Source organism: Desmodus rotundus, chromosome 9 (assembly GCF_022682495.2).
Source record: "Desmodus rotundus isolate HL8 chromosome 9, HLdesRot8A.1, whole genome shotgun sequence".
Lineage (NCBI taxonomy): Eukaryota > Metazoa > Chordata > Mammalia > Chiroptera > Phyllostomidae > Desmodus > Desmodus rotundus.
The window spans coordinates 35,043,173-35,066,351 of record NC_071395.1 but is presented as its reverse complement, the minus strand read 5'-3'; the positions used below and the strand labels follow the sequence as shown (position 1 = coordinate 35,066,351).

The following is a 23,179-nucleotide window of genomic DNA, read 5'->3' as shown; positions in this document are numbered from 1 at the left end:
TACTTAAGCAGGGTTTGTTAGTGAAAAGATTGAGATAGACTTTTTAAAACAATTGTAAATTGTCTAATTCTGTCTTCCTGTTTGAAGAAAGAATTCTTTTGGAGTTGGCGTCTGTCTCCCTCCCACACTGGGACGGGTTCTGCTTAGGGAGGGAGAGCTTAGAGCGATGCCAGTCTGGAGTCCTGCTGTTCTCACGCAAGTCAGCAGAGCCACTTAAACACGCATGTCCGTCCTTCCATGTGCTAACGCATTCCACATTTTACAGTTTTTGTTACCAGAAACCATTTTCAGCTAAAATGACCCAGTTGATCTTTATTTGGCTGGTTAATTTGATTGGCTTAACGGCTATCAATGAAAGTATAAATGCTTTATAATAATTAAATAGTAATCTACTCTCCCTCAGCCAGAAGCCAGACTGCTAGCAATCCAGAGCCTGCACACTCAGCTCCCACGGACTGAAACCCTTATCTCAAACAAGCTGAAGTCCCGCCCTAAAGCTGTAGGGACTCAAACTCTTCCTGGAAACACATCACCCTGGTTCTGGCTTCTCCACCCACTGTGGAGTAAAAGCTGAAACAGAAGAGGATGGGGAGGGGGAAAGGTGCAGGCGGGTCCTCGTTGGCAAGCATGGTGCCATCCATAAGAAGTTGCATCTGACAGCAAAGAAGATAATAAATCTAAAATGCAGCCTACTTGTGCTGTGTTTTAGAGTAGTTACAATAATGGATGGTTAGAGTAACTGTAAGCCTCCAAGAAAACATGAGGGATAGCCTGTGTCTTAGGACAATAGGAAACTAGTTAATACAAGGTCTTAAAGGCGTAAATAAACTCCAGCTATCTGGAAACTTGCTAAAGAACAGCATATTCATCTAGAACGATGCTAATTAAATGAAGCCCCTCTGCTAGCATGCGAACTCCGTACCCAGCAGAGTGACTTCGTGGAACCCTTTGAGATTGTATTTAATATCGGCGTTGTTTAAATCGTGTGGCTTCCTGAATTCAAGGATTTTATGTTACTAGTTGCTGTTTGTGTATTTATTCAGTAATAACTTCAATGTGAACTTTGTGCTAGGTAATGCAAAAACAAACAAAAAACCCTGTATGTTATTCCAGCAATAAATGCAATTGAAACAACTTTTAAAAAAGTATTATTCCTTAAAACTAGACTCAGATATAGATAATCTGAATTTTATGTATGCATTTACAGGCAAAAAACTGTCAGATCTGGAACGAGTTACCTCCCTGAAAGTTTATAATTGGTTTGCTAACAGGCGGAAGGAGATCAAGAGGAGAGCCAATATCGGTAATGTATCAGAGAGGCTGCTCTCTCAGCTCATGCAGCCGCCGACACGGCGTGTATCATAAGAGTGACTTCAGTTTACAGTTGCGGGTCTCAGTTATCCTAAATTCTAAGCCAAGTAAGAATTGCCCTTATGTTTTTCTTCACTGTGTTTTTAATAACCCAAAGACAGTCTTATTTAAACTGTTTGTGTCATAGTAATAATGGCACTTTTATTTCTGAAGCTCGTTGTTCCTAGTGTTCTAGAATCTAGACGGTCTGAGCGGCGACCTGTGGTGCGCATTACAGATAACCGCGAGCGAGGCGATGAGACACCCTGAGCTGCTTCGTTATCCCTGGGCCGTGACTGCAATATGAAGAAACCTCTCGGTGTTTTTAGAATTAGAATGAAAGAATCGTAGAGACAGGGAGCATAGCAAAAGGCAGAGATTTGTTTTAAAAAGAGAGTGAGGGCATTTAAGAAATGTGAATGGATGAGGTTGGAGTGGGGGTTAGTTTTGAGCTTCTAAATCTGTATTTCATGTATAAACGTACTCCCTCTTCATCATCACAAATCTCGAACGCTTTATAGAACCCCAAGACAGGAGTCTGTGTCACTGGTTGGTAAGTATTTACAAAGCACCTAACCGTCGAGCGCTTGGACGCCGAACTGCGGACTGAATGGCAGGCGTGTCCCTCCCTGGCCCGTGTGCAGCTGCCAGTTGCCTTCCCCTCTGCAGTTTGAAGGAAACAAAACCTAGGGAAATCTAGGTTCTTGTCGAATGGCGTCCTAATTCCTCAACATAGACATTAATTCAGCACTTGGGCCACTGTGATGAAATAACAGATAATTTAGGGATCCATTTGCTTTTTTCGAAGAAGCAGCAATCCTGGAGAGTCATGGGATAGATGTGCAGAGTCCCGGAGGCCACTCCAACAGCGACGATGTCGACGGGAATGACTACTCAGAGCAGGTGAGCAGCTGGGCAGAGCTCTTGGCTACGAGGGGGTGGGGCCATGAGACAGCGCAGTTCTGCGGGTGCACCTGGTATGGGGTGGCGGGGGGCGGCAATCTAAGGCCCCTCCACTGTTCTCGTGTGTCTGCTTAGATTTTCATGTAATCAGGAAGGGATGTGGTAAGATTCGGTTGTCCTGTTGAATTTGTGAGAAGTCGTTACTCACCCACACGGATTTATTGTCATACAACAGGATACTTGGCAAGTACGCAATGGGGAGGAGGAGGAGGGAAGAAGTTCAGAGGGAGGCAGAGAAGCAGAGAAGGTAGAAGAAGAGAGGAGGATCTGATCCAAACAAGCAAGTTACACCATTCACCACACACACACTCAATGTTCGAGAGATTCTAGGGGCACTGGGTAGCTGCACCCCACGCCTCAACGTGCAGCACGCAGTGGAGGCCCCGCCCACTGCGGCCCCTGCCGTGGGACCCTGGCACTGACACGAGTGGTTCCTCCAGAGTCTCCGCTCACCGGCTCGGTCCTCTCGCACGTGCATGTCTCCTCCCTCGCCCTGGCGGTGTCTTCATCACTGGGCGGGGTGTATTTAACTGTAGCCACTGGATGGAAAAACGCACTAATAAGAATCGGGGTGGGGGGGATGTTCCCCCCACCCACATATCTTAGATTTCGTTAAAATTTTTATAGGATTTAAAATTAATTTCCATTTGGAATATGGTCTCTTCTCCTGGACTCCAGAAAGGAAACCTTCTTATGGTGATACCCCATTCCTTGCTCCTCAGCCAGCCCTTAAATACACTCCACTTCTTTCCCTCCTGCCTTCCACTTTACAGCCCCACTTACCAGCGTGGGTGCAGACACGGCAGGAGGGGCCGCAGTCCGGGGCAAACCCTTTTCCAGCCCTGCGGCCGATCCATGCAGATGAGAATGGAACCTCACCCACACTTCCCACAGGTCGCCTTTTTCTTTTTAGGGCTCTAGATCGTAGCTCCACATTTCACTTCAAGAAAATGTTCTGGACATCTTTCTAATTGGAAATATTCCTGTTATTTTCGATCTACCCATGTAGAGGGGTCCTTTCCATTTTTTTTCCCCAGATACCCCAAAGGCAGCACTTCCCACACTCAAACACACACACACACCCCACCCCCCTTTCCAAAGCTTTCTGATGTGGAGTCCCCTGAGGATGTGACAGGTGAGAAAGTTAACCCGTGTGTAACACTGTCTCCGGGACCTGAGGAACATCCTGCAGGGCCAGCTTCCTTCACAGCCGTGTTTTGCCCCTCGGCTGTGTGTGGGGGGAGAGCTTTGCCCGTGTCTGAAGGCGACAGCAGCCACTCCCTCGCAAGGCCACCTCACTGCCCAGAGCGCCCCCGGTTTCTCCCACAGCCATTTCAGCAGTCACACTGTTGTCCTGTTGCAATTGAGAGGTTTTTTCTTTTAAACAAAAGTGCGTTTTTATCCATACAGTATTGTGTCTGTCTAGCATTTTGTCTAGTGTTCTCAGCTCAGTGGAGACACCATGAAGTCTAATTACCTGTTTGTGAGATCACCAATCCAGAATTGAATAGTCCACAGTGTGGCCTTCGCTGACTCATGCTCTATTTTTTGCAAAACTAGAATGAACCAGGTAGGATTATCATCGTCAGCAATCTTTCTGAAAGAAGGAATAAAATCCTCAGCAAGAAAACACATTTTGGTGCTGCTTATTTGCTGAATCATAAGACTGACAACCAGAAGTATCTGGACGTATATCCATTCAGTGTCCACTTAAATACACCTCACCCCCACTCTATCACAAGCTCCTCCCCCACGCCCCCCCCCCCCCAGATGTTCTGCCTCCCCTCGCCCCAGCATGCCTTTCTGTGAGCCAGAGAACGGCGCCAGTCACTAACATTTGTTTCTTGTCTCTGCACGTCTAGGACGACAACACTAGCCATAGTGACCACCAGGACCCCATCTCCTTAGCTGTGGAAATGGCAGCAGTCAACCACACTATCTTGGCCTTGGCCCGACAAGGAGCCAACGAAATCAAGACAGAGGCCCTGGATGATGACTGATCAGGGAGGGGTGGACACGAGGCGTTAACTTAGTTTAGACGTAGCACCTTAGCAGACTTTCCTCGGTCCTTAACATGTGTTCTTACAGTATAACTTGCAGTTTCTTGTACGTCAGTTGGCCGTTAGGGTCTTCTTGTTCTGTGAAGATGGCATGGTGCCCTCAGCCTTCGCATATACTCTCTCAGTATTAACTCCCAGTAAGTAATAAGCAACCGGCCGACCAGACTTCCTCTCCCGGCCCCCGAGGCTAGAAAATCTTGCTGCTCTGTCTTAGCATTCCAAGAAAGTGCTTCCAGGTATTTAGATAGCCCTCAGTTCTCAAATACTAGGCTGTGTGTGATACCTTGGGTACCTTCAGATTCCTGTAACACTAGTCTGTACCCCTTTCCTTCCTCGAGACTGACAGGGTGCAAACTGAGGGGTGTGGCCCAGGCCTGACAGACGCCCTTTGGGCAGGGTCCGCAGAGTAGAAGGAACACGAGCGCCCCCACCTCCAAGTGGGAATAACCGGTTTCCAGCTGCAAAAGCCGTGCCTCCTCATAGTCACGCTGTGGCTAGATCACACTTCTTTGGGTGCTGTGCCGAGAGTGTCCGTGGAAAAACTCGATCTCAGAAACATGCCTGACACAGACATCCATTCCTCTCACACGCTGTGCAGCTTGGTAGATAAAATACTGCCTTCTGCCTTTGGGACCACAATTAAAACAAACAGCAAAAGACCCAAATAGAAGTCACTTAAAAAACACACCCTGGCTTGCGAGGCAGTGGAGGAAAGCCAGGCCGCACGGGTAAAGGCACCGAGTCCAGCCCGCAGGGCCGCTGCCTGTCGGGGAGAGTGCCGCAGGGCCTCCCGCAAGCTGCTTTGCCTCCTATCTGTGTCCCCTGTCCCTGCCACCAACAAAAGTCTTTCAAGGATGAAGCTAAGGTCAAAAATGAGTGAGCGAACTTTCGGTCTTTGTGTCCATTCACTGAATCCCCCTCAGTGGCAGAGGTTGGTAGAGGACTTTATAGTGGGGTTTTGCTGACTGACTATCACAAATGCAAATACTTCCTCAATAAGGAGCAGGAAAGACGGGCATTTGCCACTTGCATGGTGGGTCTGTGAGATATGACGGGATGTGACTGCTTCGGTGTCCTCTCTACTCTGTCCTTGTAGAGGCGTGAAAAGCTATATTGCCCCAGGCAATTTATTTAATAATTGGAAGCCATATTGATAATGGATGTGGTAATATTTGTAAAGTTTAATCTACTTTAAGCAGCAGTAACTAATGTAATTTTTTTCCTTGATCACATATGTAGCACTTTTGTTACTTTTTTAGAGATATTTATATTTGATAAATCTTTTTTTCATTTTGAGAACTCAAAATACCAAACAGTGAACTTGCGTTATAAAGTCACCCTGTGATCACCTTGTCATCCAGCAGCAAAATGATGAACTGTTCATGCATCAAAGAAAATTACATCTGCCGGCCTTGTTGAAAATGATCTCTCGGCATCCGATTAAATGACACGCTGTCACTGTGGGTAAGGGAAACAGCCCCCCTGCGACAGCCTAGGGTGTGTCTGGAACGGCAGGACTGCCGAGGGGTTTCCGCCTCCTTCCGTCTCTCCCCTCTGCATGCGTGGCAACCTTGTTGAGAGGGGCCTCGGGGGCTGGCTGTTACGCAGCTTCGGTCTTCTTGTGCGTTACCTGAAGGTTTCTAAGACAGAAGGAAGGTGCCGTTTCCTGGCCCCCTCTGCCCGAATTGTATTCGACTTAAAACTTTTGAGAGAGGGTGAGACTTACTGACGGTCTTCGCCTTTCTTTCTTGGTCGTGAGACAGTGCACCTGTGCCAGTTCCCGGCTGGCCCACTCCACCGCAGGCGCAGGCTGACGAGCCGGGCTGCGTGGCTGCCCACCCCGCTGCGTGAGCCTGTGAGAGGGTGTGGAGATGCCACCGTGGCTGTGGCTGTGACTCGAAGGAGCTGTCTGCAGGGCCTGGCCTGCCCTTGTCCGTGATTTCAGAGGGAAAGTGTATATACTTTTGCAGCTCCCAAGAATTGAAGTGGATGAAGTAGCCTTTTCTGTTTTACTGAATTACTTGAACCGACAAATTCAAGAGTAGCATTTGTTCTTCTCAGGAATGGCCTCCCAGTCATTTTCTTTCCTGGTGTGTCTGACTTATTTCCACTAGGAGATTGCGTTCTGTCTCTTTCCTTTACATTACTTAGAAGAAATATAACATTGTATCTTTCCATTTTGGTGGAATTTTGTGGGCTCATTCTAGGCTGAATCAGAAAGAAAAGGAGAGAGGAAAATACACTGTCTGACAAGCCACATCCGTGATTTATTATTGTAAGGAGATTATTATAATTGATAGCTTCTTTATGATGGGATTGCTAGTATCATGTGTTCTTGCTGGTCTTTTTAAAGAAACAGACTCAAACTGTTAAGACAGCTGCAGTTTCTAAAGAACTACAGTGATTGCTAGAGAAGAGCTAAAAGGTTTCATTGTTTTAAGACCTTTAGGGAAGGGAGAAACCCCCAGAGAACAAAGGGGAGTGAGTGTGCGGGGCAGGCAGCCCCGGACCCTGCGGCTGTCTGCTGGAGAGAGGGAAGGCCAGTCCTTCCCGGAGGAGAGCAGAGCGTCCTGGCGCGGGGGAGGGATCTTTCCCCTGGATTCTGTGACTAAAGCTGGCTCCTCAGACCCACTGCCTTCTGTACAGCTCGTGCTTTTTCACCAAGAGTAGACATTTAGTCCTCTGGGGCCTATATTTAAAACTACCGTTGTTTTTTTGTTTGTTTCCAGGTTCAATTCCACTGTCTTGTCCAGGTTTCCTTAGTTATTGGAATGGCATATGGAGTTGCCACTAATTTGAAATGTCATTGGATGGTAATTTTTTTCTTAAGGTTTTTTAGGTTTGAGATTAAGATGGTAACCCCAAACTGCTCTCTTACTGAAGGAAAGATAGCCAGGCTCTAAAAAAGCCCCACGCCATGCTTTGTGGTCCTTCTGTCTCTTCTCTCTCTCTTTGATGTGCGTTTCCTCCTGGGTGAGGAAGACAATGGGCAGGGGCGGGGCCTTGCCAGCAGTCCCTGTAACTCGTCAGCTATGTTCTTAAGACTTCATTAAATTACTGTGGTCACATGGGTCCACTTCCTTCCTACCCTTCTTAAAGCATAGCCTTCCAAAGGGACCTTTGAAAGATGGACCATCCTCGCTGAAGGCCAGGGAGACCCGAGGCCTTCTGGTGCCGGGAGCACCAGGCAGACACTGGTTTGTCTCTGCCAAGTTGGCCATGCCGGAACACCCGAGGGCCGTGTTCTCTACAACCTCTGTCCCTTAAGTGGTAGTTAAGTGTGGTTACCTTCCACCTGCCTACCGAATCTGAACAGTTCCCACACACTGTGGCCTCTGGGGGACAGCCCCTGTCCCCACATTCCCAGATTCCTTCACAGAAGCGGGAAGACCCCTTAAGGATACCTTTCACTGTAGCTCAGTAGAGGTGACCGCCTAAAACGATGTGACCGAGGAAGAAAAGGCCCGTAAATACTGAAGTGTGCGAGTCCAGTTCCCAGGACGGTGACGCGGGCAGTCCGGCGAGCAGCAGTAGCTCTGCGGGGGCCAGACACCCAAACAGTGTTTACCTTGAAGGGGCTACTTGGGCTCCCAGATACAGCTGTTTCATTTCTCCCCGTTCCGCCTTTGTTGTTACAGCCTTCCCTCTTGGAGTCCGGCTGGCAGGCCCCAAGTGCAGGCAGATGCTCACCCCATCGGGAGCCTGCAGTCACGCCCTCTCCCTCCATGACCAGCACCTCCCTCTGCCTCGGGGCTCCCCCACCAAGGCCTCGCCTTGAGCTGCCTCCTTTGCTGGAGTTTATTTGTGCTCGCTCTCCTCACACAAACACTCCTTCCTGTCTCACACCGTTTTTTTGACCAGCTACATATTCCACTGACCAGCTACGTTATTTCTGCCCCTAACAGTGGAAATGGCCCCTTTTCCATAAATGAGCTCCCACCCTTTTCCTAAAAATGTGAACTTCAAGTCCTTACTCTCTCTGGTCTTAAGGGTCTTGTCTCGCCGGAAGCTGTCTTCCCATTCGCCCATGGCTCTGCCGTTCCGCTGTCCTCCTCGCGTCTGTCTTCTTCTTCTTCGTTGCGAGAGCCACCAGAGTGTCCGCCAGTGGTTCTCCGCAGGTTCTTAGGCAATATTTGCTCTTGTCGGTGGTGACCTTGTGCTCAGCGGCACTCTCCGTTGACTAGTCCTGCCCTCTACATCCTGAGTTCTTCGTGTTAATCTCGGTGTGACTAGACCTCAAGTCAGAGTGGTGGTGGGTTTTGTCACTTTGTCGTGGTGACTGTTAGTAAAGTCTCGCTGCTGCTCCCACTGGGGCTGCGCTGAGACCAGCCAGATCCGTTGACGGCTTTGCTGAGCCGGACTTGTCTGTCAGGGCTCCCGAGGGAAGGCCGGGCACACTGGCCAGCTCCAGCTGGTGGTGTCTTTGTGGGGTGTCGGGTGGGAGTGGGGTGGGGAATCACCATATAATACATTCCTTCTGTGTGCTCTCTGAATAGCAAGGACGCTTACTCAGGATTTGGGGACCAGTCGTCAGCCGTATTGCATTTGGCAAACTGAGCTGCATGGCCTGGGACCCTTCTACTGTTTCTTAGTTTCCACGTGTCTAACGCGCATCCCCTGGCAAAGCCTACGTTAGCCACCTGAAAGGTATCCCACTGCAGTGAGACTGGAAGGCGTTCCGGGAGGCCACTGTGAACAGCCAGGACATCCTAGAGGGTGTCCTGGGGGGCGTACTGTCCAAGCAGGGGCCCTTTCCTCTGCACCTCGGTCTTATCAAAAGATGACCACTACTCACAGGAGAGATGTCCTTACCGCCCTCAGGAGAGCTACCATGCTAAGGTGGCGGGAAAGGCACCAGGCCTCGGAGTCCGTTCGCCGCATGCGGAAACCCCTCTCGCAAACGGGTTAGGTCGGAGAGGCTATGCTTAGTTCTCCCTGCTTGTCAGCTGAAAGTGACAGGCCACTGCTCTTGTCATCCTAGAGGCCAAGGGCTGGCTCAGCCGATCTCTGAGGGGCAACTTTGTTCATGTCTAGGCACATTGAAAAGCTAGAAGTTTACAAATCGAGGTTTCCCTACCAGCATCGTTATTCTTCCTTGGTAGGAGTGAGAAGTAGCAACACAAAGAAAGCAAACGACCTGAGAGGCACAGCTCCTGTGACATCAGCTTTCTTTTGGTCATCGAGAGGGGAAGGGACAGAGAGAAGAGAGGGAAAATGTCACTGCACCCAAGGATATTACCTCCCCTTCTTGTCGCCACCCAAGAAGCTTGAGGGAGCCATGGATGCGTGGGGTTACAAACATGCAGGTTCCTGGACTCCTTTTTCATCATTCTTCCTGCGACACAGAGCCAGGAGCAAACTAACCTAGTAGCTGCTGCATCCGAGGGAAAGCTCGGCACCCTCCCACCCCCTCAGTTCTCCACCCGCACCTCACACTCTGTTGCTCCCCGGCCAGCTCCCCCAGGCACAGGGAAAGGCTCTGCTGCAGGGCACTTTGCCTGCCCCTCCTGACATCTGTTTTATTTGGGAAGTTTTCAGATCGATTTGCCCCTCTGTTGTCCCCTCCAGTCCAGTGTGGGACAGCAGCCAAGTGAGCACTGTCACCAGGCTGCCACTTGCTGACCAGAGCCGGGCGTGCGCACAGCTCGGCTCTCACTTCACACGTCTTGGGATGCCGGCTGCGTTTTGGTGTTCTCTTTGAAAAAGTGGCTCTACGCGGCCACAGTTAACTCTCACACTCACATGGGTGTGCTGTGACCCAGTGAAGGTCTGCCTGAACCCTTTCTAATTGCAACCATGGTGATTGGGGGGGTGGGGCCCAGAGTGAGTATATAAAAATACGACGACAATTGTTCTGAATGACTGAGTGTCCTCCTGACATGTAATTAGCTGTTTTAGCAAGATGTAGATTGGCATGGCCATAATTAAAGGGGTTTCTGTCCTTTATGTGACTGAAAATGGCAGCTCTCCCGTCCCCTGTTCCCTTTAGCACGAGTGCTCCCCAGAATGTTGGGAGCAGCAGCTCAGCAGACGACAATGACATGGTGTTTGTGTCCCCTCCCGAGCAGGAGAGATGGGGTTGGAGTTAGCTCAGCCTCAGAATGGGAGCCTCCATCACTGCTCCCAGCTGACGTCAAGGGTCGGACCCTCTCATCCCTTCTCAGACTGCTCCCTCTGCGGCAGAGGTGCCGGTGGGCGGCGACAAGGCCTCCGGGCCACGCTGCCCCGCTTGCTAGCCACCTAGTGTGTCGTGTTGGCCTGACTTGAGGCCACTTACTGCTTCGCAAGTGCCTAGAGTTTGACATATTCCCTTGGTTATATCTCCATTGCCATTACCACCAGAAAGTACTTGTCAAAGAGGCGTTCGCTTGCGGCTTAAATAGGGTTTTCCTCATTGGATCGTATGACACACACAGACCAACACGGGCCTCAGACAATTAGGAGGTATGAATGGAACCCTGATGTTTGCGATGTCTGAAAGTTACTGGAGCAAGAGGACACGCGTGGGTTCCACCCAGGTGTCCTCACGTCACTTAACATTACCAACGGGCTCCTGTGAGCAGCGGCGCTGTCCGGGGACGGCCCGCCCAGTGCGTCTGTGCCCTCCTCACTCCCGCTACCCCTCCCTCCCTCTTCCATCCACTCAGCCCCCTTCAGCATCGTGTGGCCTCGGCCCTCACGCTGGGCCGGAGCCACTGCGTTGGCTCTTTGCCAACACTCGCAGACGTCTTTACACAGGTGTGAGTGTGAGGCCAAGAGTGAGTCTGCACAGACACAGCACGGTGCCCATCTGCCCCAGGGAGCCCTTTCCCCAGGAGTGGTTAGGGACGACTGAAGAAAAGCCAGCTCTTGCTTTTTGTTCATATTTTGCCACCGTTCTTATGTAAATCTCTCCCCTCTGCCCATACCAGGAGGAACCCTAACCCACATGCTAGCTAGACCTCAGCTGCATGAAAACGCTGCGGTTGGCTGCTACCCCTACCCCCAGACACGGAGTTTGGGGGAAAGTTTTGCTTTGGGTTTTGTTTGTTTGCTCCCCTTGAAATACCTGTAGTTGAGCTAGATCAGGAAAAATAAGGCCATAAAAGGTTTTACTCATTGCCTCTCTTCCTGTAAGATCGCAAAGCGACTGTCAGCCCCTCACCCCACACGCAGTACATGGGAAGTCACGGAAGCTTTTCAGGGAGGTCCTGTCTGTCTGTTAACCGTAGGAAAGGTTGCGGATTATGACCCCAAAGAGGACCCCAGCTGGCAAGAGAGAACACAGCTCTTATAATTGAAAATCTGTCTTGTGATGGGTGGTTCTGAGAACTGACTAGATGAGGACAACTCTGTTTGAGACGTGCGTTCAGACAGCCAGCTCCCGCCCAGAGAATGCGGGCCAATCACTGCAGCGACAACCTAACACAACCGACTATTTTAGGGAGCGGAGTTCTAGACGTGCTACCTGAGGGATGTGCTCCTTAGACGGGACTGGAGCCGGTGAGGCCCTTCCCTTCCCGGAGTCCACCGGTGATTCGAAAACCCCACGCCCACGCTCCTTTACCATCAGCAGCCCCCACTAAAAGAAAAATGAAAGGAAGCCAACTCACCCAAATCAGTGAAAATCTAGGTGGTGCTTATCTATGAAACACGGGGGGGGTTTTTTGGAAGAAAAGACCATACGTGAGTTGTCATTGAGAAACTAGAGGAGAGGTGTCACTCTAGACCCCCGCACTGCAAGAGGCAGACCCTCGGGCGGTTTGCATCGCCTCACTGACACTTGAAGACTCACAGACCCTGCCCTGGGCCGGGTGAAACCTCGGGTGGCTTTCTTTCATCTTAGTAGCACGTCAACCGGAGGATGGACAGCACAGCCTGCCCGCACTGCTCTGAGTAAACCCTGCATATAACCTGTCTCATGTGCTCTGGGGACAGCGCTGCAGGGTCCCCACCAGCACACCGCTGCCACCCGTCCATGCACTAATGCCCGCTGACAGCAGACCCTGACACCGTGGGGGTCTGGGCACCACAGAGCACCCCACCCCTGACCCAGGCCTCTCTGGGACAGCGGCAGGAATGCAGTGACAGGTTTCAAGTCACAGTCCCCCGTCTCCGGGAGGCGAATCTGAAGGTCTCACCTTTTCCTGGGAAGGAACGTGCAGCTGCCCTGTAGTCTGAGCTCTGAAGGGGCCTGGAACTGACCAGCTTGCTTGGGTGCAGCTCCAGTGAGTTGAGGCAGAGAATATTAAGCTCTTTCTCACTTCCTGTTTTCTCTCTTCGGCTCTTCTAGCAGTTTCTTTGTGCCTGTTACTTGTAGGCATCCTGCTTGTCTAAGGTGTTTTGCTAAGCATTCCAACTCACGCTGTTGTCCCTTCCGTCATAGTCCAGAGGGGCAGTGGGCTTGGCCAGAGCTTGTGGAGAACTTGGGATCCGATGCTGTGTGAGTTGGTGTTGGCCCTGGGCTCTGTGGCTCCACGGGAGCCTAAGGGGCCAGCAAGCAGCAGGGCATGCAGACTTCCCCAGACTTGGCTCAGCATAAAAGCTTTCTAACAGCCACCTCCAGCAAAGGGCCAGGCCGCCTCGGGGCTCTTGGGGTTGCTCAGTGGCTGTTTCCAGGGACACGGGCTCCAAGCTGACCTGAGGACTCACTAACTACAAGTCCGTGTTTCTCCCCACGCCCAACCCCCCAGGTCATTCCCTCTCAGAAACAGGTGGTTCTCCGGGGGCTGGCTCTGTCTCCCTCTTCTGATCTCTGCCCTAGGTGTCCACCAAGTGCAAGAGAGTGGAAGCCACCCCAGGAGCACGTTCGGGTGGCCCTGCAACAGGGCCACCAGGTCAGCTCCCCGGGACTGACAGGCACCTTGTTTCGTTAGCTAACTAACAAGGTTTGACTATCTACTCCCCCCACCAGAAAAGCCCACCCTGTTAACATGACGGGCGGGAGGTAGCGTGCCTGCCATTCAGGTATTGACCCAGATTTGGCATCCGTCTCTGGTGGCATTTGGGCGCCACTGCAGTTTTGGGTAGAGACACAAACTCCTCCCTCAGAAGGAGCCCGTGGCGCTCGGCAGCCAGGATGTCGCAAAGCCATCCTTGCCATAGAGCCCTTTCAACTCCTGCCCCTCCCAGGCCAAGGCTCCAGCTCATTGGAGCTCGGTGGCCTCTCCCTCTCTGTCTGCCCTCCTGGCACTGAGCCCAGCACAAACTTGCGAGGGTCATCTTTCCACTTCATCATTCACTGAAGCTATTAAACTGGAAACAAAACGACATTAGTGCTGTATTAATGTAAGCAGCAGCCGCTCCAGTGGAATCACGTTGGACTCTGCCAGATTCATGGCGGGGCAGGGGTCGGGGGGCGGTTAGTGCACACAGTGGCAGAGTGGACTGAACGGGGCGGTGTGGGGGAGAGCGCTGCTGTGGGCGCCTTTCAAAAGCATTGCTGTTGGTTATTTACCTTGAAAACCACATCTCAATCTCTGGAAATGGGCGCTGCGACTCCGAAACCAAAGTTACAGGGGGTGGGGGGGCTGACCCCACCCCCGCGGCCTTCCAGCTCTGACAAGGCCTCTCTCCCCACTGCTCACTGCTCCTGCCAGAACACCCCGCCTTGGGCCTCTGCCTTTCCCAGGGATTCTTCTCACCCCAGTGAGACAGCCAGAGCCAAGTCCGTGCAGCCCGAGCCTCACGTCTGGAGCAGGCCACCCAGACATCCCTGCTGTCGGCCTCTTCTGCAGAGCCCCAAGGGAGAGGCCTCGCTGGGCCACCCGCTGCCTCAGGTTCACCTAGGCTGCAGGTGGGACACCGTTCCTCCCGAGACATCATAGTTGCCTCCCCTGGAAGAGCCCACAGCCTTCTCTGACTCCCCATGGGCTCCCCTCCCTCCCACAGCCGTGGCCACTTGGGCATGCAGTACCTTCTGAGGATAAATTTCCTGTTTATGTTTTTTTAAGTGCCTAAGCAAGTTACAGACCTCTGGAACCCCCCCGGAGAGTGGGCTGGTGCCCTGCCCCCTTCCCTTCCCCCCCTGCACTTGGCCCTCAGGAGGGCATCGGAGCCGCCCTGTCCAGGGTCCCCGGCGGTCTGCAGGCAGAACAGCTGCCAGGGCGAGCGCATGGGGCAGGCGCCACTACCCCGTCAGGCAGGCTTTGTCGCTCGCTCTTGTGCTTTTTTAGGGGTGTTTCTGTTGAAGGGGTCTGGTCTTGGTTCAGAGAGAATATTCAGGGGCCTGTTTGGCGAAGCCTGTGACTACTGAGTGAGGAGGGTGGGGACTCGAGACTGCCTTAGAGCCGCCTCCGTCTGTCTGTGTCAGCAGCTGCCACGTGCATCCGGGTGGTCCAAGAGTCAATTGAGGACCCTTAAAAACACGACTCATTTGCCACTGTCAGTCACTGGAACCCCAGCTGTCTCCCTGCCCCCTCGCCCCTCAGTGGAGGTCTGGGACGTCTGCTGACCAGGGCTCAGAAAGGCCGTCATCAGTGGGGGTGATGCAGGATCAGAAGTGTGTCTTTGAAAACGAGTGTGAGAGTATTTGCTTCTTTTTTGAAGTAATTTTCGTCTGACCTAAATCTGGGGCTTTCACCCCGCGGTGGGTGTAGGTGTACGAGGTGTCAGTGGCTGCTCGCTGCCCGGCCCGGCGCTGAGCGACACTGCGAGAACGTGGCGGTGCGTTCGAAGGTTTTGCAAAAATGGAACAGTCCACAGCCAGGCACTTTATTTTCATCAGTAGTCCAGCATTTTTGTTCAGACGGTGCAGTGACCCCGACGCTGGGCCTTCCCATTTAACACGCCGGCCACATCCGCCAGAGGAATTCTTCCGAGTTGGGTGGAGAAAGGAGGCAGGTTGATGAAGTGATCCAATGGGGGTCTTGCCGTGGTGGTAATGGCAGGAAGGTTTCTGGAATGGCACCAACCTGGACTCGGCGGCCACTGTCACTCAGTTCTCCAGATGCTGTTTTTACAGGTTCTACCAATTGCTCGTCCGTTGCCCTGGCTGTAATTGAGAGAGATGAGTGTGCGGGGGAGTGCAGCGAGCCGGGCAAGCGGCAGCGCGATGCAATTAGAGGCAGGGCGAGAGGCCCCAGTTTCTTTCCACTTAACTGGACTTGAACTCTCCAGCAAGTGCAGAGGCTGGGGAGTAATTCCATTGCGGATGATGTGCAGCTCTGTCTTACTGTCATTGTAGGGTGGGAGCTAGCTGGCACGGCAAGTTAAGAGAATGGAAAGCGAGCTTGGCGGTCGCAATTTGATCAGATACCACAGACCAGATGCCTTGGGACTGCCTGAAAGTCTTCAGCATCCACCAAATCACGCGGTGTGTGGGCGGGGCCGGGTGGGAGCCCCGCGGACGGGCTGGGCAGGGCCCTCCTGCCTTGGTGGTCGTGTGTCTTAGCCTTTGTGTTTCTTGCTGGCGTCTATGGTCTCTGTCCCCATCCTGTGCACCATGTGTCCCTGAGGGGAGTCACACCTGTGTCTAAGTCTGCTGTAAGGTGTTCAGTCTACCTCAAGGGGTCCTCATGGTCAGCTCCGCCCACAGCAATCCCTCCAATTGCCACACACACTGGAATGTCTTCGTGCCCCTGGCCCTGCCTTCCCCGTCAGCACCTCCCGACCCCGTCTCCCTGCAATCAGTCACCACAGACTCCTAGTGCAAATTGGATGCTGCTTTAAATGTGAAAACAATTGTTCAAAAGCTATAAAACCTGAATGAAAGCTAAAGCTGAATTTATAAGCCTTGTTGCATATGAGCCAAAAGTGCAAAAAGCTCTATATAATGAACTAACCTGCCACTCATATAAATATAAATATATATAAATATATTAAAATCAGACTGTTCTACAAATTGTGTATTTGTATTTTTGTGTACGTACAATTTTCTGCTAAGCAGAAGGAGGATGTAGTATAGGATGCTGTGAGAAGAGATTTGGTTTAATCCGATTTCTTTGTTACTTATTTTTGTTAACATCAGATGCCTGTCTTCGTCTTACATGTGTATGACACTGTTGGGAAAGCTGCAGTATCTCTCTCCCTTCGGTCCAGAGTCCGTTAACTAACGAGATCCAGGGTGTAGAGTTATTCAGGCCCCCGAACTTGGGTAAGTGGACGGGGAGGGCAGGGCCTCTGGGAAGCAAAATCACACTTCTAGACATCAGCTTCCAAAACAAGAGACTGTCAGGTCTCCCCGCACAGGCTGCCCAGGCTCACTGTCCCTCTGCGTAGCTGCTGCCTTTTTCAGATCAAGTTACCAAAATGCCTCCCCCCTGCCTGGCTGCTGGTGCTTCACCACCGGGACCTCCAGCCCAGTCCCCTGGAGCGTCTCAGAACCCCCCTCCGGGTGCTAACACACAGAGGGGGCAGTGGCTGCTGGGGCAGCCAGGCTGGCAGACTGGCTCTGTGTCCGTCCGTCCGTCTGGGGCAGTCAGCCCTTCCTCGAAGGAAGTGCCCAGCAGCTGGCCTGGCCCTGCTGCCCACCCGCCTCTCAGCCCCACCGTGGTCCCTCCTGACGTGAACCATCGCTAGGGAGCTCTCCCTGGGGAGAGTGATACTGCACCTTCCCCTGCGGGACTCATATTTACTGTGTGATGACTGTAGCAGAAGCCCTTGTTTCCAGATGTAAATGGTCGAAGAAACAAGTGCTCTATTGTATTGATTAAAATAGTTCCAATGAGTCCTGTATCATTGTATCTCCTATTCTGGATTAGTGCCTTTTGGACAGTAGACTGTTCTGTAATTAAAATGTAGTATATACTGCTTTTTTGTACAGTTTTGTTTTAATAAAACTTTTTTTTAATTTGTGTTTATTTTAGTATTGTACCTATTAGAGAATAAAATGTATAACCGAACAAAGCCTGGCTGGGACTTCTTTGGGGAAGGTGGCATTAACAAGGGGTGGGGGCCTCCTGTTCTGAACCTCAGTCCCTCGGGCTTCCAAACGGGACTGGTGCCTCTGGGGACCAAGGACACATGGAGGATGAAGGTGACCTAGTAGAGGGAGTGCCCTGAATCCACCCCCTCTGACTCCTGCCAATGCTCTCTTTCCTGTCTGCCCTCCCCCCAGGCCAGGAGGGGCCGGCCTTTCCACAGCTCCCCTCCCCAGCCTTCTGGGCTTCCTCCTTCCGCTCCCCCCTCTGCCCTGTCCGAAACCACTAGGGTCCCAGCAGCGTCTCCACTACTGTGCCGGGTGCCCATCTTCGCACTCCCACTCCAACCCAGACCCTGGGCACCTCGTTTTCTTACAGAGCCCTCTTTCCCGGGGCTTCCCCTGTGGCAGTCCAGAATAAAATGAAAGAAAGCTGATGCTTTGTCATTTGTGTTTATTTAAAGGTGTCCAGTGGTTGGGGTCAGATGTTTAAGCAGAACTCAAGGACAAAGATTCCACGCTCCCCGCTCACCCAACAGATGGATTGATTTACTTGCTTCCCAGAGAAAACAGTCTGTTTCCTCACTCTACGAGAACTAGGCCACCCCCAAACACTGTCTGAATTGAAAGGGGAGGTGGGCAGGAGATAGGGGTAGGGGGCAACACAGAGGACCATCCTCACCCCATACTCCTCTGTTTGGGCCAGCTTTTGTTCTTAGAAAAGATTTTATTTTTGAGGGAGAAGGAGAGAGAGAGAAACATCAATGTGTGGTTGCCTCTCAGCACACCCCCTGCTGGGTACCTGGCCCAGAACCCAGGCATGTGCCCTGATTGGGAATCAACCACCAACCCTTTGGTTCACAGGCTGGCACTCAACCCACTAACCCACAGCAGCCAGGGCAAGAATTGCTTTCTTGTTCTGTCCTTTATTCCCCCCTGGAAATCCCCCATCCCCCAACACTGCCCTCTGAGTCTCCATCTCCCAGTACAAACCCACTTCCCTAGAGGTAACCACCTCAATCCCCAACACCTCTGCCCCCCACCCCCGCTGCGGGCATCGTGCACTCTGGATCCACCTGACCACGGACTCTTCGGGACAAACTGGTCTGCACTCTGCACCCTGAGACCCAGCACGAGACACACATGCAGTTCATTGAGGGAATGAGTGAGTAAAATAAATGTGACACATCCGCTGGAGTCCGTGTTGGGGTCTGCACAACCGTAAAAGCCCCACAGCCTCATGCAGACAAAGGAGAGCTCACTGAGTTGCAAGACAGTAAGTATAAGTAGCAGCTCAGAAAATAAGATTTATCCTAGGAGGTAGATCAATTCCAGGTTCAGACCCCTGCCTCCCAGCAGGGCAGCGCTCACCTCGGAGAACAACTCCCAGGTGCTAAGCACTTAAGTCCCGCTGCACTGTGCCCTGAGGGTTGCTTCCAGTCAGCCCGAGCATCCCTGCCTTTGCCGGCACCTTTTAAACCAGACACCTTTTATACCAGACGAGAGTGGAGTGAGTCACACACTCAGAAAGGAAACAGCACGGCACAGGGCCACCAGCAAGGCTGCGTCCTTGTGGAACCCGCGCCCAGGGGCCAGCTGTGTCTCTCGCTGGTCCTGGGCTGTGCTCCTGTGACCAAGAGGAGGCCAAAGGGGTGGGGCTGCCGTCACAGCTGCTGGGAACCCGCACTGAGTGCCTGGACTTCGGGAAGTCAGGCAGTCCCAACAATGAACATCAGGCACAGCCTGCAGGGAAGGGCCCCGCCCGGATGGCCAAGCCCTCCTCGCTTCCCCACAAGCCTTGAAGCTTCCAGGGTCAGCCCACCCATGCAGCAGTGGGGGGAAGTCCTCTGCCCCCCAAGTTGGGGGTCTGCCATGGGGCCAGTTCTGCAGTCAAGGCAGGTGGTGGGGCCATGTCCAGAGAGCTGGGACTTCCTTCCTCCCGAGAAGTGACCAGTCCCCAGCCCTACACTTCCAGGCCAGCTGTCTCCCCTTAGCCTAGTAGCTCCAACTGCCTTGGGTCTAAGGCCACCAGGAAGATTCTGCTGGCTTTTGGCTCCTGAAAAGTCTCATCGAAGGGGGTAGAAGACTGTCCACAGAACCAGCTGGGCCTCCCTGGCACTTTAATCCGAAGGCACAGGCGCAAGGGCCGGGGCTGCTGCTTCCCTGGACCACTACTTCCCGGCTCCATCATGAAGAGTCAGCCCCACCTTGCTCACTCAGAACCAGGTCCCCCCCTTCCCTGCCTGTGGAACAGTCTAGAACGAGCCCAAACACCTCTATGTCAGGTGAGGGGAGGGAAAGACTGACCTCAGACTTAGGCAAGAAATCACCTGATTTTATTTAGAAGCGGCTGGTCGTGTGGTGGAAAGGCATATACGGTACAAAATTACACGGGCTTAGTTCATCATACAATACAAATCATCAAGTCTTTACAAATCATTACAGTCTGGATGTTTTTAAACTCCCACGCCAGGCGTAGCAAATCCATGTCCTCCCCCAAGCAAAATCGCTTCTTCACACATGAGCCCCTCACATTTAGAGAACTCTGCATACAGCGAAGGGGTCCCCAGACTGCCCCAACACGCACCAAGTCAGCAGCTGGGCAGGACTGCGTCAGGCTTCTCGGAGAGGAAAACGCATGTGGGAACCATCGCGTCCGTGTCCTGGACATGAAACAGGCCGCCCTCCCGGCCCCGAAGGGAGGCCCGGCAGGCGGACAGTGGCCACCGTTTCAGGCACCACCTGTCTGAGGCGGCCCCAGGAGCAGAGGGCACCATGGGATGCGGCCCACGGGCGGCCCTGGGCCAGGACAATAAATACCCACAAACTTGTCAGTTTCACAAACAGGAACTTTACAGCCGGGGTGGAAAACGTAAGCAAGGGGTAACTGAACACCTTCTGAGCCTTTCAGACCCTTCAATGTTCTGTTCGGAGCTCATTCCGTCACTAGACGTGTGGGCCCTTCCCTGTCTGTGTCTTCCTGCCCCTCCGGCCAGGCTGGGCAGCGGGGCAGCCGCTCCCCACCACCCTCAGCCCCCTGGGGGTGAGGGTGGCAGTGCACAGCGGGAGACAGAGGCCAGGAGGGTCCCACCCAGCTTCCACCTGGGGGTGTTTGTGGGGCACCCCCAGCCTCAGACAGCAGCGCTGACACGCCCTTACCAGGCCCCCACTTCTGAGCGGCACAGCCATCCCCCGCTGCCGTCACACACGTCCAGGGCCTGGGCCCCCGCGCAGCAAACCATAATGCTGACGGTGTCTTTAAAATTAGGTCAGTTGATTAGTAAGGCGACAACGAAGGAGGACGACGCAGAGCCCCTCCCTCAGGCTCTGGTCCTCACAGGACTCTCAAGCCCAGTACACACTGGGCTGTGGGGCCGTCAGGGCTTGTGGCTTCAGTGACATCTGCATGGCACCGCTGTTCCAGTACCAAGTCAGGTTGGTCTGCACCACGACAGGAGGGGAACCAGGAGAGGGGAGCAGGGCAGGCTTCCCTCCAGCACACACGGCAAACCCCTGGGAGGAGGAGGGCTCGGCCCCCAGGAAGAGGGGGACTGAGACGGGCGACAACGGCATCAGAGTCCTGTGTGCACCCTGTGCGGGCCATCAACACACTGGCCCTGAAGGGATGTCCAGGGGGCGGAGCAAGCAGCAAGGGGGTGCCTAGGACCACAGACGCTGTCCCCTGCGGGGACTCGGGGACGGCCGAGCTGGCGCTGATGGCGACAGGGGCCAGCGTGGCCACTGCGTGAACGCCCCACACAGCAATGGCTCTCCAAGGGCGCCGACAGGACCCACACCTGCTCCCTGACATGCACCTTCTCAGACAGCCGTGGCTGCGCTTCCCTCCCCGGAGAAAGGACTGCTTTTGCGCAACGGGCACAAGCTGCTGAAAGCTATGGGCGTGTCGCCTGTCCCGGCCAACCCCGCTTGGCTGCTCAGAGTCTCCAGGAGCCTCACTCCGTGCCAGGCCGGGGGGCCCGCCTGGCCTCCTGGGAGGGTTCAAGTTGGAGGCAGGACTAGAGGGAGCATCTCAGGCACAGGAATCCGAGTTGGGGAGGAAGAGAAGAAGGGGTCCCTAAGCCTCTTCAGAGAACAGGGCCAACCTGAACTGACCACTCAAAGCTCACCCACTGGTTTGCGCTTCCGCTGATAAAAACCCGCTGGAGTCCACGATTCCATCACAGCCTGCCCCATTCCAATCAAAGCAAACGACAGGGAGCAGGACATCCCTCACTCCCCGCTGACCCTCCCAAGATGGTTCTGGAAAGCTGCTGCCAAAGCTGGGAAACTTCCTGGGCAAGCAGAATGGGGAGACTTGAGACAAGAAAATTAGACAAGGCCGAACAATCTGAACAACTTGCAGCCAGCTAGTGAATCGCAAGACCTTATCTTCCCCAACCAAGAACACTTGAGAGCAAATGGTTACTACCTCTCCTCCCGGAGCAGAGAATGCATAGCTCACATCTCCCTGGTCAGAAGAGAGAGGACAGAGACCCAGCGAATGCCATTTGTGCAGCCCAACCCAAGGACGATGGAGTCAGGGGAACAAATAACAAAGACTGGATGAGAGCCAGAGAACCCAAGACACAAGGAAAACGGAAAAGCAGACCAGAGAACAACCCCAATCTCTCGTACATGCTCAGTCTGATGCACCTGGGAAGCTAATGAATATTCTGCCCAAACCCTCCCCTACGACTCTCACCTGCAGGAGAGAGAGAGAAAGATGCTCAAGACAATGACCTGGGCGGCTTGCTCCGGGGCAGGCCCATGGCCCTCCCTGGGCAGGACTTTCTATTTCTTCTGAGCCTCTAAGGGTTCCCGGGAGACTTGCAACCAGGAGAGTGGCGGGCAGTGGCTGCTTGTCCCGGGCTCACCCCCCGGCCCTGTCTCCAAGGCCCCTTTTCTCTGATGTCCCAGTGAGCGGACAGCAGCCCCGCCTGGGCTGATTCCTTCCCTGTAACTTCCCAGGGGAACCAGAGCACAGTGACACCCAGGCTCTCCTGTTGCTTCTTCTACTCTAAAGCCTTCCTTTGTCTCACTGTCCCCAATAAACGTCCTCTCAAGAATCACCTGGACTCGTGTTATGAAACCTCTCCGACACCGAGCCGGCCAGAGGCAGCCCCGCCCGGGTGGTACCTGGCCGGTTCCACTGCCCCACGTCACGCAGCAGACGGGCTGCATGAGCACTTCGCCAAGTGAGAAAGGACCACACACACCCAACGACCTTCCCTTTCTGAGGTGTCTTCCCTGCAGCAAGGGGGCACATGGCTTCCTGCCCAGGGCGGGTCTTCTGCCCAGAGAAAGGGGGAGGGGTGCTGGCACCGCCACCCACAGACCACACTGATGGAGGCATGGAGACACTCTAACTGAAATGGACTTTGGGGACCCATGCTGGAGGTTCAGCAGAAACGCAGAGCACAGAACCGCGTGCCTCACTCGGGGGCGCAGGCCCAGGCGCGGGCAGGAAGGCGCACTCAGCGGGCCGCCGCCCCTGACAAAGGAGACAGCGGAGTCTCCCGCCAGCCTTCGTGGAGGGCAAACCACCACCCATCGGTACCCTCACGTCTGGTCGCCAGGACTGGAAAACCATAGACACCTACCTCCCAGGCCAGGGGTGACGAGTGCACAAGGACAAGACGCTGCGGGCAGGTGTCTGGGGGGCTGACTGCCGGAGCCGGTGGCGAGGCCCAGCTGGGGCGGGGCCAGCAGACCCTCGTTAGGAGGGCGTGAGCTAAACTACCGAAACCTGGAGTGGCCCGTGAGCTCCCCACGCTGGGGCGGGGCAGGGCGGGCAGCTGCCGCCAAGCTGAGATGGGACTGGCAGTCTGCTTCGAGGGACGGTGAAAGAGCCCAGGCTGGGAGTCAGAAGCTGGGGCTTCTAGAAACTGGAAACATTCCTGGTTTCAGCCTGCTCCCTGTGAGAAGACCCTTCTAGACCCAGAACAACGAACAGAGGCTGAGATAAAGC

The 23,179-nt window shown here is 53.5% G+C and overlaps 1 protein-coding gene across 13 annotated transcripts in view; it reads left to right on the top strand.

The window, feature by feature from the left end:
• Window positions 1-17,198, top strand: part of HMBOX1 (homeobox containing 1) — a 172,270-nt gene extending 155,072 nt beyond the window's left edge. For 4 of the 13 annotated variants that reach the window (XM_053911774.2, XM_053911771.2, XM_053911773.2 and 1 more), the window contains 4 exons: window positions 1,208-1,303; window positions 2,159-2,253; window positions 2,489-2,560; window positions 4,176-5,795. In XM_053911774.2, coding sequence (XP_053767749.1) covers window positions 1,208-1,303; window positions 2,159-2,253; window positions 2,489-2,560; window positions 4,176-4,313 — 401 coding nt within the window. In that variant the 3' untranslated portion in view covers window positions 4,314-5,795. Of the gene's footprint in view, window positions 1-1,207; window positions 1,304-2,158; window positions 2,254-2,488; window positions 4,153-4,175; window positions 5,838-15,537 lie in introns of those variants that run through there. The other 9 variants (XR_008425189.2, XM_045202561.3, XM_045202560.3 and 6 more) reach the window with 9 other exon arrangements.
• The last annotated feature ends 5,981 nt before the right edge of the window (window positions 17,199-23,179 follow it).